The sequence below is a fragment of the Trichoderma asperellum genome, chromosome 3 (assembly GCF_020647865.1).
Source record: "Trichoderma asperellum chromosome 3, complete sequence".
NCBI lineage: Eukaryota > Fungi > Ascomycota > Sordariomycetes > Hypocreales > Hypocreaceae > Trichoderma > Trichoderma asperellum.
The window spans coordinates 3,707,273-3,724,520 of NC_089417.1; the positions used below are offsets into that span (position 1 = coordinate 3,707,273).

The 17,248-nt window shown below is 52.3% G+C and overlaps 3 protein-coding genes across 3 annotated transcripts; 1 reads left to right on the forward strand and 2 right to left on the reverse strand.

Annotated features, from left to right (window-relative positions):
• Positions 1-295: 295 nt before the first annotated feature.
• Positions 296-5,656, reverse strand: TrAFT101_005815 (uncharacterized protein). Its single transcript, XM_024900302.2, has 4 exons — positions 3,487-5,656; positions 2,007-3,062; positions 1,759-1,939; positions 296-1,696 (listed from the first exon to the last, which is right to left on the reverse strand). Exons 1-4 carry the CDS (start codon positions 4,332-4,334, stop codon positions 1,595-1,597), a joined length of 2,187 nt encoding a protein of 728 aa, XP_024760321.2. The 5' UTR covers positions 4,335-5,656; the 3' UTR covers positions 296-1,594.
• Positions 5,657-13,734: 8,078 nt separating this feature from the next.
• TrAFT101_005816 (uncharacterized protein) lies at positions 13,735-14,729 on the forward strand (the record flags this gene model as incomplete). Its single annotated transcript, XM_024909832.2, has 3 exons — positions 13,735-14,368; positions 14,428-14,494; positions 14,723-14,729. 3 exons carry the CDS (start codon positions 13,735-13,737, stop codon positions 14,727-14,729), a joined length of 708 nt encoding a protein of 235 aa, XP_024760322.2.
• Positions 14,730-15,133: 404 nt separating this feature from the next.
• On the reverse strand, positions 15,134-17,215 carry TrAFT101_005817 (uncharacterized protein). Its single transcript, XM_024908150.2, has one exon. The coding sequence runs from the start codon at positions 17,042-17,044 to the stop codon at positions 15,386-15,388; it is 1,659 nt and encodes a 552-aa protein (XP_024760323.1). The 5' UTR covers positions 17,045-17,215; the 3' UTR covers positions 15,134-15,385.
• Positions 17,216-17,248: the final 33 nt, after the last annotated feature.

Below are 17,248 nucleotides of genomic sequence, written 5' to 3' on the forward strand. Positions count from 1 at the left end.
TTCTCCCTACACGCGCCCTCCCCTGGGATATTGATCCTCCGTCTCTTTCGGCTCTCGCTCCGCCGGCTAATAACTAGAACTTATGATTGCATGGGATAACACGCGTCGCACGTATATGTACATGATAGCAGAAGGAACCTTTGCTCCTCCGCCTCAAAGCGGTAACGATGTGCCCCCGTCTTACGGGGCCTCTCTTTCAGCCTTATTTGGCGGGATTACAAGTGCATGCTTTGAATAGAAGAGGGCGGTACACAAGAAATACATCGGGGTGACAAAGGTAGATCAACAAAAAGCTTAGCTGACATTCAATCTATATGCTGTTCACTAGAGATGTTTTGATCATTGCTCACACACAAGATTAAGTAATAAGGGCAAAATAGCTCCTTTTTTTCCTTTTGGATTTCTCTCTATAAAACCATTTCCTGTTTAAGCATAAAGAAAATACGCAACTTTTTATGTATCTCCATTCCCTTTTTTGTTTTGTTCCACCACCCAGAGAAAATTTTTCACAAAAAAAAAAAAAAAAGGCCCCTTCCCAAAAGCACTATATATATATAAAAAAGGGGGGGAAATTACCAGATTTGCTCTCTCATCTCAAACTCCTCTGTGGTGGCAGGGGGGTCGAATAGAGGGCGAGGAGAGCAGCGCGTGGAAATCAAAGCCAAAATTTCAATCCAATCCAAACCGTTTAGAAACATCAGAGGGTAGTAACGAAAGAAAACACACACGATAGAAAAGAGCCTGAAAAACCAAAACCGCCCAAGATGATCAACGTGACAAATACCAGATTCTTTTCTGTCCAATGCAGCACCAATTCTCCCCAGGAGACATAGCATGAAAGACTAAGAAAAATCTCCCCAACGTACAAACTCATAACCGCTTTTTCGTATTTTTTGTAGTCATTTTTGCTTCACCATTTCAAATTCTTGTCATCATCTTCTTTGGCGAACTTTTTGATTGTTGCCAGGAAGCTAAAAGGGCGCGTTCGCGGTGCCAGCCGGCAGTCGGTCTATAGAAGATGCATCGCGATGGGGTAAACAAAAAACACACACAAGATCATGAACAAACTGAGGTGAGAGAGAGGCTCAATGCAACTTAGAAGACGGGATCAGGTCCTTCCAGTTCTGGTAATTTGGCCGTAGCATCATGTACCACCGCTAGTAGTACATAGTATTAGCGGCCATCCGATGACAGGAATGATCTGCTTCACTGATGCGCATATGGTGGGGGGTTAGCGAGCGAGCAAGCGCGCCATCAATGTGGGAACCTCAGATAAGGGGGAGAGGCGACCATCCAGAAACCAGCAACCTCGAATCCATTTCGTCTCAGGGAACCAGCCCAGGATTAAACGCCGTCGCCATGTGCCGTAAATTTGCAAGGCAAAAGAAGAGTGGATGTACAAATGGCTGAGCATAGAGCGCAAGCGTACGGCGCAAGGCGAGTTGATCGCAACTGGAGGATTGCCCCACAGGAGATCAACACAGGCTCGATGAGTCGGAATCGTACTATAGCGGGGGAGTTTGAATGTCCCTCGTGACGCGAACAGATCCATGCCGTTCAGAGGAGTACGGCCGACGCATCATGTGCAAGCGGCTCACTGCAACATCACGTCTTCTCCAATGCCTGGCAGATTAAGACCGGCGGCTAGAGCTTGAAGCTTAAATTCGGGGTTGCAAGGAAGAGAGTGGGATTTATGCTGAAAAGAGGGTCAGCCTCGGTTAAAGATTATGCAGCTTAATCATTCTTGCTTGGACTTACATATTTCAAGCCGTTGAGGTTCTTGTAGCGTTTGCCGCACGTCTCGCAGTTGAACGGCTTCTCCTTTTCCATACCCATAGTACCCGGGTAAGGCGCACTGGTCTCCGGGTTGACGATGGAAAAGGTTCCGTCACCGTTCTCGTGCAGTTGCTGGGTTTGGTGGCCATGAGCTTTGTGGTACCTAGTAAAATACGGTGGTTAGCACCTCTTATTGCCAATTGGATCGTGTAAACAGGGGTATAGCCTACTTCAGTCCATTTTGGTTCTTGTACGCCTTCTCGCAGCCAATGACCGGGCACTTGAATGGCTTGTGTTCCTCCGGCATCATCATGCTCTGCAATCGGGCAAGCAGCGCCTTGTTGGCCTCGGGGTCCGCAAACTGACCGCTAGTCAAGCCGAGCTGCGCGAGCTGTGCTTGTATAGATCGGTTACCTTGCGGGAATGCGCCGTTGGGGCTAAACAAATGCTTGCCGGGATCGTTAATGCAGAAATTAGAGTCGCTATTAGCGTTGTTGTTGCCGTTACCAAACGTCATGTCGCCAAGATCAGTAGCGTCGCCACCCATTGGCATACCAGGGAGGTCTTCATCCATGTCACCCATGCCGGCCTGTTGGGCCTGCTGTTGCTGCTGCTGCGGCATCTGCTGCTGGGTCGTAAGGGTAGGGGTATTGACAGAGGAAACAGTGGGGTTGTTCTGGAATCCAAAGCTGGCGGCTGCGGGGGTGGGCGGCTGTGACGTCCGGAGACCTTGAGTAATGCCGGAGGTGTTCATGTTGAGCTGTGGTCGCTGCTGTTGGCCGAAGAGCTGGCGAGTCTGATGCATCTTTTGGCTGTCGTCCATGTCCATGGCGCCAATGGCATCATCCATCTCCATATCTGCAACGGCATCCATGTCGTCATTGAGATTGTTGCTCATGGAAGTGGACATCTGAAGCATGGAGGTGCCAACTCGCTGAGGCCCGCCCAGCTGGAGTCCGGGGCCACCGATCGAGCGCTGTTGTCCCAGTTGCTGCGGACCTTGGCCAGGCCCTGGAGTTGCCCTCGGGTTCGGCAACTTTGGTGATCCTTGAATGCCTAGCTGGCCGTATTGGTTGAAAGCACTGTTTCGCGTAGCAGAGGGGCTGGCCTGTGTGTGGGCCTCCTCATAGTGCTGCAGCAAGTCATGTAAGTTTGGCAGAATCTTGCCGCAACATGTGAAGTCTCGCATGAAACTAGCCTCAAGCTTCGGTAGGTAAGATGAAGAGTGGAATGACGGAGACGCGTGGGCGCCGCCGGTGAACGGAGAGGTTCCCTGCATCATGATACTGCAGAGGGCATTCTGTTAGCAGTCGTCACCGCATAGATAAAGAAAGAGGAGGAAGAAGAAGAAGAAGAAAAGAGGAAGGATAGAGAAATGGCAGTCAAATCCGTGAATATGCAGTAGATGATGCCCATGACGTGAACGATGGCGGGGAGATTCGGAGCGAACATGAGGGGTGGAGTGAAGGGGGGGAAAAGAACGGTTGCACGCGGGGCGTGAAGAGTCCAAAATGTGCCTCGTCCAGTCTGCGAATTGACATGCCCAAGAGGAATTCCGTGATGTTTGAGGCAAGATGGTGGAAGCAGCAGTGAGGGTGAATGCGATGCTTGATGACGGTGCGGATGGGGCAAAAATAATTATAGCGCCCACACGATAGCAGAGGCAGATAAGGATAAAAAGCTGACGACAAGAATGATCAAGGCACTTACTCGTCCCTCACAAAACTGCCAAAGGACATGCCGCCCCAGCTCACGCCGCCCATGAGGCTGCCGGCGAGACTCTCGCGACGATTCCTGTTGACATTGTCGCGGTTCTGGATGTTCATGGAGATGGGCTTGGGGCCGGCGCTGACAAACGAGTCCTGCCGCGGTCGGCCCATGGCAGCGTCAAGGCCCGGGCCAGTAGTCATGTCGGCGGTGTCGTCGCAGTCGCTCAGGTCGATGTCGATGTCGACGTCGATGGTGGTGTCGGGTCGGGGGTAGGCGAAGAGCTTCTCGGGCTTGGCCTGGGCCTGCTCGGTTGTGCGAAGGGCGGAGGTCCAGGAATATGCAGACGACGACGAGGGCGAGGGTGCGGCGACGTCTGGGTCAGCGCGCAATGCGGGGGTGCTGCAGAAGCTGGAGCTGTGTCTGGACAGCGGCGATGGCGACGCTGTTGATGATGAGGCAGAGGCGGATGCGGAGGCAGATGCTGAGGCGGAGGCAGAGGCCGATGATGCGTCGTGCAAGAGGTCGGGAGGCGTTGCCGGCTGGGGCGAAGGTGATTGTGTCAGCGACGACGAGTTGAGCGAAGTTGGCGACCCGGCGAGGGCGGGCGAGGCGGCACAGGCAGGCAGCGCCAGGCCGGCACCGTCGCTGGCCTTTGCAGTGGCGCGGGAGTGGGCTGGCCGGGCGAGGGCATTGGGCCTAGCGCTGGAGCCAGTGCTGGAGCCAGTGCTGGAGCCCGCGCTGGAGCCGGTGCTGGTGCTGGAGCTGGTCTGGGCGACGAGCGCTGCGGCCGTGGAGCCTGGCCCAAGGGCCTTGTCGGGGCCCTGGAACCACCTGAGCGCGCTCTGCATTGCTGCCAAGTTTACAGGCGGGATGGGGATGTGTCTTGGTGATGGATGTACTCGGTACACAGTACCAGGCACGCTCGTACTCACTCACGTTCACGCTCACGCTCTGTGTCACACTCGCTGCCTGCTGGGGACAATGACGAGGCAGAGCCAGGATGGAAGCGGGGGTCGCGGCAGCAATAAACAGCAAGCAAGCAAACAAATAAATAAATAAATGGACGTCACGAAAGCCTCAGCCGCAAAACTCAAAACGAGTTCCCGAAATAATCCCCAAGCAGCCCCGGTCGTGCCAAAGTGACGGATGGGCCTATTTTGCCGGCGCGGTTCGGCTGGGGTCGAGCAACGCTCGCTGTGGCTGTCTGCTTGCACGGTAGACAGTGTGGTGCCGTGGACTCTTTTTTTTCTCTCTTTGCCTGGCTGAACCGTGAATGCGGAGTACAAGTGCGCTGCAAAGTACACCGTACCTAGGCGGTACTGTCGTGGCTGCGGCGTAAATGCGGGAGCGCTGTAGATGCGCCAAAGTCCACCGGCTGTACCTGGTATATGACGAAACCGTCTCGCGGCGCAAAGTCGGCGATGGTGAAGGCGTGCAAATAAGCTGTCCCGGCACTCGGTAAACACACAGGCTAGACGTTCACCGATAGAAGAGCGAGTCGAAACAAACGGAAATAGAAGTAAAACGAAGTGAAGCGAAGTAGAGCGGTGGAGGGAAGAGGACAGAGCCTGGAGATGCAAAAATAGACGGCTCAAACAAGGTTCTGCCGGGATGGCTGGAACTTATGGTCGGATGAGGGCAATGCTGAGACTTGGGAGACGTTGCGTAAAACCTCGGAGAGGGTCAGAGCATGTCACACCTTTTTGCCGGGGGTTCCAGGTCAAAGTAGGTATTTATGAATGAATCTGGACGAGCGCGAGTCGTGGGGCGGCCAACAGCTCAAGAGACAGTCCGGCCGTCACGAGAAGCTTGTCCAAATCGAATGAATGGTATTCTTAGCTCGAGAGAAGAGCGGTGCGGCCTGGTGATGTGTTATTGTTGTCGTAGCGGCCCTTGATTGACGGCTTTTGGGGGCCCAGCAACAGCGCAGCGAAATGGCGGAGAAGGCGAAATGGTGTAAGTCGGTTGGTTGGTCGGTTCTTGGTCGCTCAACTGGCGCGATGCATGCACGGCTCAAGGATGGACAATGAAAGAAGGTGGCTTGAAAGAGAGATGGACGTAGGTATGGTGTGGCAGCATCAGACACAACTACGAATTGGAGCTTCTCAAATCACCAATAAGGCAGGTTACTTATAGCAGCAGAGTAGACGGATGGCTTTCAATCTGAGCTAGAAGAGGAGAGATGGAATACGGGTGAAGAAGAGGGAAGAGGAAAGACAAATGCTGCCGCTACATAACATATAGTACTTCCTACAGCTGCTAGCGCAGTAGCACTACAGGCACCACTACTGCTAGCACGTCCATACCAGCAACAAGAGTCCTGATGGTTGACGGCATGATCACCACGATGAGCAAGGTTTCCCCCATCCACACCACCTCATCCACAGAGCCGGAGCAACTGAATCCTAGTTGGCGTCTGCCCCTGCAAGGCCGAAGCTCTGATCACGACCTCAGCGTGTCAGGAGCAAGTCCAGCGAGTCCTCCGTATGTAGTGCTTCGTACAAGCACCAGAGCCACAGGAACAGGGGTTGGCGCTAGCGGTTAATTGGGCGGCTTCAAGCCATCGCTCCCACAGCTATCAGGCGAACAGTACCTCGCCAGTACTCGCGGTCTACCTCGTACCTACGGGAACTGTGCAGTGGAATTAAAACGACGGCTCAGGTTGCCAGCTGCGTACTTCCAGGGGAAGGGAAGAAGCGGCCTACACTGGGCCTTATTATGGGACTTGTGGTGGCATCCAAAAGCGTTCTTAATCTGGACGGATGCCGAATGTTACCACAGGTGCCCTGCCTTGCTGCTTGTGCTACCTGCACGAGCATGCGAGTCGACGACTTTGGTCCTCCGTATCTTGCCTTGCTCTGGAACCCTGGCCCTGCTCTCGCTGTGGGTTCTGCTTCAACAGACTCTTATTCTCTTGGATATGTGCAACTTGTATTACACACCAAATACCAGGTATATGCTTGCATCTACATACTTGTATGAGTGTGCGTGGGGGGTTTTGAGTGTCGGCTCAAGCACGTCGTACTGCATCAACGCATGTAGGCATCGACCGCTAACATGGAGTGCTAGCACTCCAAGCTGCAGGACCTCGCTCGGTCAGGACTAAAGCAGTAATGATGCAGGTCACCGATGATAACATACCAAGTGCGTCGTAGTGAGACCCAGCTTACAAGCATCCATCTCAAGCCCCCCCGGGCCCAGCCAGACTCTATACCAGCAAATCAGACAGCAACGCCGGACGGGCACAGTACACGGGCAAGCAGCATCAATCGAGCGCGGGCGGCAGGTATCGCGACGTATCCGCCTGGTAACGGTCCGCCCTCCTGGCCGCTAGAGGCGCATGTGTGCTTCCGCTTCTCCGGAGATCGGAATTTCCTCGTGCTCCTTGAGCTCTCCGACGACTTGATTCGACTATACTTTACACCTCGCCGTGGTTAGCACGGCTTTAGCAAGTGACACTGACGTGTTCACGAGTCTCGGTGGCGAGGAACTCGCAGAGAAGCAAAAAGAGAGGGCTTCTTTGCCTAGAGCGGCTAGCGCTCACAGGCTTGGTTCATTACGCAGTTGGGAAGTTCCTACAGTATGGAATGCCGCCGAGGAAACGTGCCTGGCTGCACCGCATGCGCCCTTTTGCCCGCCAAGGCTCCAGCCACGCGCATTACAGCGCGCAGGCATGACTTGTACATACGGTACGGAGCAAAAGGATAGTAATCGCAAATCAACTCTGGGGCTCCGTATTGCTTGGACCAAGTTCTCCGCATCGCTTCGCTCTGTCTACTCTACCTGAAGCAGCTACCAAAGGGCCTTTTTTTGGCGGCACTATTGCACACCGACATGGCTGATAGATGCGCTGTGCATGTGAGAGAAACAGTCCCCACGGGCTTTTGGGCCCGACAATAGCAACGTGTCGGAGGTGCTGTGACTGCCCAGGTGCCTGGCGCTACCGCCCGATTCCAGTCGCATCGACCTGCTCAGGCCTATCAGTGCCTCTGGCGGCATTACTCAAACGCGCACTAGCATCGACGCTACTCGGTGGTGCGGTTTAATGCTGAGCCACTACGGAGCAGCCACTGGACTGGCCACCGGTACGAAGTGGGAATGCAGCTTGCGAGCAGGACAATCGCAATACTGGCCTACCGCATGTAGCTGGTTGACCGCCGGACGGTCCCTCTGTTGCCACTTGCAATGGCCTATTCGGCGGAATACTCCGTGATTGACGGCAATGCCAGCTGAATCTTGCCTCGCGTGTGAGCTGAGGCACAGGGAAGAAGCCGAATGCGGTGGCCGGGTGGCCGACATGCATCCTGAAGCAACAGCTTGCAGATCTACGCCGTGGATATGGCCGCATGTGCCCAGCAGTGCCTTGGAGGCCATATATAGAAGCAGTCGTGGATACATGTGGCCTTTGCCGCTCTTTGCCACTCGTAAACCTCCCATCTTACTGCACTACTGCTACATGTACTCACTCGTATTGTGGACAACACAGCAACTTCATGTTTCAGCTCTTCTTCTCTGCCGCGTCACCTCCTCTCTTCACCGCTCGCCGTCTCCCGCAGAAGGAAGCATAAGAAAACCCACCACATCTAGACACGCAGTGCAGACTAAGGATATGGATTCCCAGACTTCCAATTGCCCAGTAGGCGGTCGTGCACTAATTATAGGTACGGTATAGAGTGCGGTGAGCATGTAGGTTAGGTTAGGCACATATATCTTAGGTAGTCTCCTGAGATGAGTTCCTCCAATGATGTCACAGGACCCTTTCTCCTCGACCGCCGCCTTACAAGTAGCCCCCCCAATAAAAAGAAAAGAAAAGAAAAATCAAAGCCGCAGCTGCAGGCACAGGACTACGGCCGATATATCGAGCTGGAGAATGGAGTGGCCTTTTCGACACTGCCAGATCCCCACCTCGTGGCGGACGAATTGTGTTGTGGCTTTAGCATCCCCAGTCTTCGCCAGCCCAGCAGCTCAAGAGGCGGCGGAAACGTGACGACGGATCGATGCGATGTGTGAACATCAGGCTGATAAGCGACGTCGATTCCAGGCCCCCTGGATGCAGAACACGGCTGCTATTCACTACGTAGCTTGAAGATTTTCAGGGTCCAAAGACGCCGCGATTGGCGCCTAAGGCGCTGCGTCATCTTAATAAGTCGCCGTTCTATTATATGTATACGGAGTACGTGTAATGCCTATATGCGGCCACTCGTAAATGCACCGACACCTCATACTCCATGCCTAAATGTACATACCTAGTACGTTCTGTAATGCCCATCTGAGGCATCAGTCGACTTCCCCCCAACAACACAAAAAAAAAAAAAAGGGAAATCCTCCAATTACTTGGCCCGTCTTGGCTCACCAAAAGATGATCACCGGAAATCATGGTGCGCACGGGTAATATGTATAATAACCTAGAGAGCGGTTCCCTTGTTCGGGCCGTCGACGCTGCAGGGTCGCATTCCGCATGTCAAACTGAGAAAGCAAAAAAGACGCTTAAGTGAAAAAAAAAAAATGCCTCTGAGGGTAGGGATTCCCAGTTGCAGTCGCGTGCGCAAAACGCATTGCCCCTGCACCTCATTCATGTTGCTCCGCAGTAAACGTACAAGTATGTCATGTATACATACTGCAATATCGATCAATTAAAGGACGCCTGCAGTTCGACCAATGCAGTTCCAGACTCTCTCCGCCAAAAATGCTACGCTGCAATTCAACTAGCAGTATACCCTCGCTCCCTTACCGAGGCTAATTCGGGTTGTCAGTCTTTGACATCACAGGGGACAAGAGCGTGCGGGATCCATCTCACAGTGGGAACAGTCTCTCTTTTTTTCCTGTCTTTGGCGGAGTCTAGTTGTCTATGGCGCCTCTGCCGCCAGCTGGCCTGAGTCATAACGTGGCACATGGGATGGATATTGGTTGCTATATTTCATTACGAGACACAAATGTTCGCTCCAGCTAGTGAGTAGCAAATACTGCTAACCAGGGTAAATTAACTTGGGCACGGCACAATGACATCTTGGGGGGTCTTTTAGCTCTCTCGCTTGTCTAGAAGCTCTCTGGTGCGTGCATGGCAGTAAGCCGGCGTATTCTCGCTAGTAAAGTTTCCTCTCAACTTCAATGCGGGTTTGTTTAAAGGCCCGCACATTTATATCTTGTCGGCCGAAATTACAGACCCCCAATCTATCTACATGTGTCTTGTGAGGAAAAAAAAAAAAAAAAAAAAAAAGACACATATGGTGGAGAAGCATATGTATTACAGCCAGGATGCCAATATACAAGATGCAAAGTGCCATGAACCAGGCTTTTGATTTCCCCTCGTTGGCTTGGCAAACTCTATCCTCTGCACAAGGCAGCAAAAAAGACAATGCTCGACCCTGAAACGCCACTTTATACCAGTCTCGGCCATGTCTGAGACACGCTTAAGTGGATGAGAGAAATACCTACTGTATCAACCCACACCATTGCCGGGCTTAGCCGCCATTGAGCGTGGAATCCAAGACGAAGAAAAACGGCAAGAGGCGCCTAAAAGGGCCAACAGTTGAATACACGTACTTTGGAATTTTCTCCGTGGTCGCAACCGAAGCCTCTTTCGTCTTGGCGTCGAGTGTCTGAAAAGAAGCCCCAAGTGGGTTGCGCGCGGTAGACTTCGGCATCTCATGGAACAAATGGAGCCCTTCCATGGCGTTGCTAGAAACAAGGAACAAGGGGGCCAAGAAGAGCCACGAATCCATCAGAGTGAGTGCCTCAGCATCCCTTGGAGAGCAGTCCGCTTTTCTTCTTTTATTTTACATACTTTTTTGCCCGCTTTGGCAAGCGCTAGCGGTTGTGCTGTAAAGCTTTCATGGGACGGACTGGACCCTGGATGCATCTCGAGACGCAGCTCTGTTCCCACATTTGGCGCTGTCGATCACCTCGCCTCAACCATCGCCGACCAAAAAAGGGACTCCACTTCGGCACCTCGCGTCCAGGCCAGATTCAACGTGTGGCCCTTTCTTTCTTTCTTTTTTTTTTTTTTTTTTGGCCTCGTAGCCGAGTGCCACTGCCGTGGAAGGAGATGTTACGCAGCTTCTCCTTTTTGACAGATGTTTTGCATGAGGCGTTTGGAAATATTGGAGTCCTAAGCCGGATGAACCAGCCGCACTTTGCCACCGAGCAGTAAGAAAGGGAAGCTCAACGCTTCTAATCTCTTTTTTGTTTTTTACTCCATATCGTCCCCATATATCATACCGTAGCCGTGCTTTGAGCTATTGCATTAAATCGTCCCATTTTTAGAACATGAGGCTCGAGTGCACCGCTAGCTGTGGGATTTAGTGTTTAGTGTTGCGCATTGGCTTATATCTGCCGTCTGTGATGTTGGTCGTCTCCATGCCACGAGAGTGGCCAAGGAGCCTTGGCATGTTCTTCAATAGAAGAAGAAAAGTATGAACCTATTCGATGCGAAGTACCGTAATTTGTCAGTGATAGCAGCGACGTAATCTCCTATGTGAATATTCTTTTCATCTTGGAGAGAAATTAGTGTGTTGTTGAATGTCTAAGCGCGTGCGTACACTGCGTGATATCGCTCGGCTGTAAAAGTCAGGAGCTGTTAGTTGTACGGGCATATGTTTTATTTGAGGTAAATTTTGAGTGATATGACCTAAGTTCAAAAACCTTCCCGGTACTTGGCCATTGATGCTGGTCTCTGAAGGTCTGTCGAACGCCACACCATAAGGCTGACTATCGGCTCTTGTCGGTTCGCTGCATACCTAGGGCTGATTTGTACAAGCTCTTGCATAGGGCAAATGCTGCACCAGCCACTCGGCACATGGTCAGATGTCAAGCAGGTGGAACAATATATCTCGGCGCAGGTGGAATTTTTCGCGTTCTGCTATCACTAGATATGTTATTCGTATGTGGGTTTGTGTATGTCTGCCGCCTACCAACAGCCCCGAGTACGTTTTGTTGAGATGTAATAGGAACAAAAACGTAATAAATGGCCAATTATGGCTCTTCGAATTACTATTATGAGTAGAATAAAAGATCTAATGCCGCCGGGATCACAAGATGGACTAGTGTACTGCGAGTGCAAGCTCCAATACTGAGATCCACGAGCTTAAATGACCCAACAAGAGTCGCACATGGCTTAAATATGGGACTATAGAGTACCTGGTACATTGATATAGCTAATTACAAAGTATAGCATTAGATCTGCACAGCCTAACAGTAGTTGGACACGAGTGTCCGGTCCGAGTCGCCTACATTAATCTCGTAACCCCAGAGGGATCTCAGCGATAAAGACCCGAGCATGGCGTAATCTTTGTGGTACATCTACATCATATAATTCACCGTGGTATTTGGCAATAAACTGGTATCAATTAGACATCCAATCAATCAAACCGTCTCAGGGGTGCGAAGAACAGGGGGTTGCAAGATAAGGGGGGTCGACGACCCGAGTGTTCTCCAGCACACCACCGTGATGCGGCTGGCGGAAGAGGGGCGGCAAGCGGCACCGATCGGTAGGATCATGCATTGCGGCTCTGGGTCCGGGGGAGTGGCAAAGATATGTCGGAATGGTGCATTTGATAGCTGCTCGATTGCAACTCAAATCTGGGGTCGCTTCCAGGGTAGCAATTTGGCCGGCGCGTATAGACGTATTCTCTGCAAGAGTGCTTGTGTCCTCGTTAGAATATGATTTCCTTTTGCAAAGTAGCCAAAGTACTATCGAGTATGTCTATTCAATACGTGGTCTGTGATGTCTCACTCTGGCTGGTTGATGCTGCTGATTGAGGCTTGCTGCTTAGTGGGAATGACGTTGATGCCGCTGCTACTAGTACTACGATTCCATACTACTATCATCACTGGTCCTACCGATCTAGGTATAACAGCCCTGCCGGCTACTTCAGCTAGTTATGCCGACACCAGATCCGGATATGGAGCGCGGAGATGCAATCACTCATCGTCGTACGATCTGGCTGCGGCGGAACCGCCCGGAATTCTAGAAGACACAAGGGTCCATTGACGTCAAACGAACTTGGGCGAGACAGTAAAACTCTCAGCTCGTATGATCTCGCGGTCGGCGCCATGCCCGTCTCGGCTGCCGGCGTGGCACGCGGCTGGCAAGGCTGCAGGGGGTGTGTGTAAGCTGGCATGATTGCGCCGGTTAGTCAGCCTATGAGGCGAGCGGTTGTTTCAACGGGCGAAACCGCCGCAGGCTGCTAAGCCGCAGAGCATCAGGCGGCCTCGCCTCCGAGCGGCGCCGCACATGCCGCAGCCGCCGCGATGAGCGCTGTGGCTTGAGTGTTTTCTCCCTTCTATTATGCCGCGCATCGTTTGTCGTCACATAAGTCGGCGGTCGCCGCTGCGGCGCGCAACGAGCAATCGGATGATGTAGGGAGCGAGTGAAAAAAATTCCATCTCTACAGTGTCGCTCTGCTTTCTTTGCCTACATGCGAGCACTCAATTGCCATACTTGCAATTCAAACAAGGGTATTTGGAAATAGTGCGTAAGTGATATTCCAGTTCTCGATCCTCCAGCTCTTCCTATTTGGTCGAAAACGCGTAAACCCTCTCCTCGATCGCCCTGCGGAGGCCCGGTGTGTCGCGCACGGGAATTTCTCGGTGGGGAATTCTCGGGTTTGTGGCGGGGCGGCTCGGAAGGGAAAGAGGCAAGATTTTTTTTTCTGGTTGGCTGACATCATGCCGCTTCGTCCACGCCCAGCACTATATTTACAGGGCGCTCGCTTCCATCATATCGGGCTTTTGTCTTCATTGCCTTCAGCATCATCACAGCCAAAACATCCAGCACTTCAAGCAATCTCAAGCAGATTCATTCAGCCATCCCATCTATACTCAACCACAAAGACTTGCACTTAATCACACGACCAACCGCTGCAGTCATCAAATCATCCAACAAAGCTAGAATCAGCTCGCTGCTACTTGCTACATTTGGATCCACCCGAGCTTTTCTGACACCACCACCCCTCTTCATCAGAGCAGCTCTCCTGGGGTTATCAATCTCGCCCGACTACGCAAAAGTTACCGCCTGAGCCGGCCTTCTCATCCAATTAGGTAGCTGCTTTTTCTTCGAATAGCCTATACGCGAACCCCCTTTACTCAACGGGAATCATTCCTGCCCGCCCAATCCCCCCGCTTCGCGAAGGTTCTGGGCTCGAGATACATATATAATCACCAAAACTGAGCCACTTTCTGCCGAGTTAGCTCAGTTGTCACCTGTCACAACAACCACATAGTCTCAGACAAACAACTCCAACAGTCACCATGAAGGTCCTTACCAAGGAAGAAGAAGCCGCCCACTACAACGCCGTTGTCAAGGGCGGATTGATCGGTGGTTCGTTGGGTCTCGCTATCGGTGCCACTGGTGTCATCTACGCCTCAAGGAAATACCCTTCTTTCCGTGGCCTGACCCTCCCATTCCGAACTTTCCTTGTCACATCCACCGGTACCTTTGGTGCCATCGTGCAGGCTGATCGCCAAGGTATCAAGCACCAGAAGGAGCAGGACCCCCGACGCCTGTACCGAGACAACTCCCAGCGTGCCCAGGAAATCATCCGCGAGAACGAGACCACATACGAGCGCTTCATGAACTATGGCCGCGAGCACCGCTACAGCATTGTCTGCGCGTCGTGGCTCGCCAGTTTGGCCGTTGCCTTTGCCCTCGTCAGCCGCGCGCCCATGAGCACTCCCCAGAAGATCGTTCAGGCTCGTGTCTACGCCCAGGGCCTGACTCTCGCCGTGCTGATCGTCTCCGCCGCCTTCGAGATGAACGATGCCAAGAGCGGCAAGGGCCGCTGGGAGACCGTCATGGTCTTGGACCCCAACGACCCTGAGCACAAGAAGCTCATTGAGAAGAGAATCCACAAGGAGGAGTACGAGGGACAAGATCTGTGGATGGGTAAGTTTGAATCCCTACCCAACACTCTATAAACAGCTAGCTAACAAACTCGTTACCAGACATGGTTGAGGCTGAGGAGAAGAGAATAGCCGCCCGCAAGGCTGCCCAGGCCCAGGAGCAAGCCCAGTAAGCTGCTGAATGCACTTCAATTCTCCCGTCCCATGGCGGCTATTAGCAGCACGCGCCCGTTGAGGCGCTCTGCACTAGTGGCCATGGCATGCAACATCTATCCGTCACATCCGGTTACAACAAACCGGCCCCTCCCATCTTGAAATACCCCTTCTTGGCATGAAACCAATCACATAGACGCTGTTTCATACACTTGCATCAGACACTCACATATGTCTAATACAGCAAATGAAACTAAACTCCGAAAAAAAATTTATATCAAAGAAAATTACTCCATGAATATCAAGGGGGAGGTTAATGTGTTCTATTTTTTCTTATTTTTAGGCTGGTTTTACCCGTCACGGTTATAGAGAACACGAAAAAACACTTGTACATTGAAGAGGTGGCTAAATAGGCCAAGTTATGGGTGACGAGGAAACAACGGAATCGGCTTCATATTTTTTCTTCACTGTTATTATTATCAGCATTTGCATAATAGGGCGTGTTTGATTCGTTCTTACATTTTGGGTGGTTCAAACAAAACAGTCTGCTTTACACATACATGGTTATTAGTTCCCTATATTGTACAATAAAATCAAAATTGTTTAATGGACTCACGTTATGATCTAATTTGCTCCTCTTTTTTTTTTTCTTTTTAAAAGACTTGTGGTATCATGAAATAAGAAAGCTTACTCTATATCTTATCTTCTTGGCAAGCTACATACATACATGGGAAAGGCTATGCTGCTTGCTTCTGTACATTAAGAAAAAGGGAAAACCAAACCGAATTAATCAGCTTCTTCTATGCACACATAGGGTCAAATAAATCGGAAAATGCAAGATTAACAAAAGAAATATCCAACGTTTCTTCCCTCCTCTTCCTTCATAATCGTGTAAAGCTTCCCGTCATCATACATCAATCGTGAAATGACTAATTTGCGAGTAATACGCATGAACCGCCAACTCCAGAATCATAACATCGCCAAATACATCGCTGCCGTCAAACCCGCCAACCACAAGTAACCTACTATCGTACAGGACCGTGCCGTGGTATCCTCGTCCGCTAGGTGGCAGGCCGTACGTCTTCCGCCTGTCCCACGTCATTGTAACTAAATTGAGGAGCAGCACATCGGCGCAGTACTCGTGGCCATCGTGGCCTCCGATGACAAAGAGGTATGAGCCCACAATGGTGGCAGTGTGTGAGAGCCGACGATAGCTGATGGGGATGTTGACGAGCTTCCAGATGTGCCTCTCCACATCGTAGATCCACACGTCGTCAAAACATTCGCCACCGTCCGATCCACCAAATATGATGAGCTTACTGCCGACCATGTTGGCTGTGTGGTAGCCGCGAGCTTTCGGCCGACGCTCCCGTGTTCCCGGAGCTGTCTTCTCGGCACCGGATATCAGTCTCCACGACATCTTGTTCATGTCACTGACATCGAGCCGCCAGATGTCGTTCAGGGCACGCACGCCATCACCTCCACCAAAGACGTAGATGCCGTTCTTGTATAGGCATGCCGTATGGGCGCGACGTTTCGAAGGCACCTTGTCTCCCATGATACGAGGCTTGGTCCAGCGGAAATTGACCGTATCGAGGACGTAGACATCGTTGAAGTATGTCGGGCCGTCACCACCTCCAAATACGACGAGCTTCTTCCCAACTGCTGTGCATGTCATAGCTCGGAGAGGCATAGGAATATCCCCAACCATGTGTGGCACAGACCAGTAGAACGAGTCCGCATCAAGGACGTACATAGAGTTGAAGCATGTCTTTGCATCGCAGCCGCCGAAAACGTATACATTGGAGCCGATCAGCGTCGTCGTATGAGCTCGGAGATTCGAGTGTGCAGCTCCGGATATTGGTGCCTTCGACCAGTACATGCCGGATGCCGGGGCTGGAGGGACCTCTGGCCCATCACCGGGTCTCGGCAACGGGGGGAACGTGGTATGTTTGCCGGCCGATGGACGAGCCATGATGGAGCTTGTTTGGCGAGCTGACACGGCAGATGTTGCTCTTGATGATGCGGCTACAGCAGCTGCTGCGGCTGCTGCAGCCGCTGCCGTCTTTTGTTCTACTTCGCCATCGCGAGGAAGGGGAGGGACGTCGGGAAGACTGTCTGCGGTCGACTTTCTTTGGCCCGTCGGGCGAGTCGCTGGCGGGTGCGGGTGCGAGGCCGAGATTGCTCGTTGGCGAATGGCCAATTCAGCGGTTGCTTTGTTGCTGCGCGGCTGATCGCTCGGGACATTGCTCCTGGCTCCAGCAAGTCGGCCAGGCGTGTGGCTCCTGGGGACTGGAGTGACTGATTGCTCCTCCTCCTCATCATCCTCCGCCGCGGAATATCGCTGTTCATCTTCCTCGTTCCCTTGTCTCACGTCCTTCCCGTAGTAACCCTCTTCGTCATCCTGATCTTCGTCGTCGCCCTCATCGTCCAGCATCAGATGCCGTCGGTTGGCGGACGGATCGACAACGGTCCTTTGGGATGACACGCCCTGTCTAGAGCCGTACGTTGATGTCTTGTGAGGAGATCGGGTCGCACTAGCGAACGGCTGGCCCAGATCTTCCATGGTCTCGCCAGCTGCTCCTCATTGCCGAGTTTCGGCAGCGTCGATTCGCGAGGAGCGAGGTCTCGGGGACGCGTGCGGGAGGAGCTTAACTCCTTTGAAGGGGGAGAGAGGTTGAAGGCGACTAGGAGGAGGAGGGGTTTGGGTAGTGGGGTAGCATGGGCTATTGAGCGCTGAGCCGGGCCTCAATGTTGATGCTATAGCGGT

Coding starts and splice junctions, on each gene's coding strand:
- TrAFT101_005815 (XM_024900302.2), bottom strand. CDS start 4,334: ATGCAGAGCGCGCTCAGGTGGTTCCAGGGCCCCGACAAGGCCCTTGGG. Junction 3,063..3,486: donor GGCAGTTTTGTGAGGGACGA/GTAAGTGCCTTG, acceptor TGCCCTCTGCAG/TATCATGATGCAGGGAACCT. Junction 1,940..2,006: donor AAGAACCAAAATGGACTGAA/GTAGGCTATACC, acceptor GTATTTTACTAG/GTACCACAAAGCTCATGGCC.
- TrAFT101_005817 (XM_024908150.2), bottom strand. CDS start 17,044: ATGGAAGATCTGGGCCAGCCGTTCGCTAGTGCGACCCGATCTCCTCAC.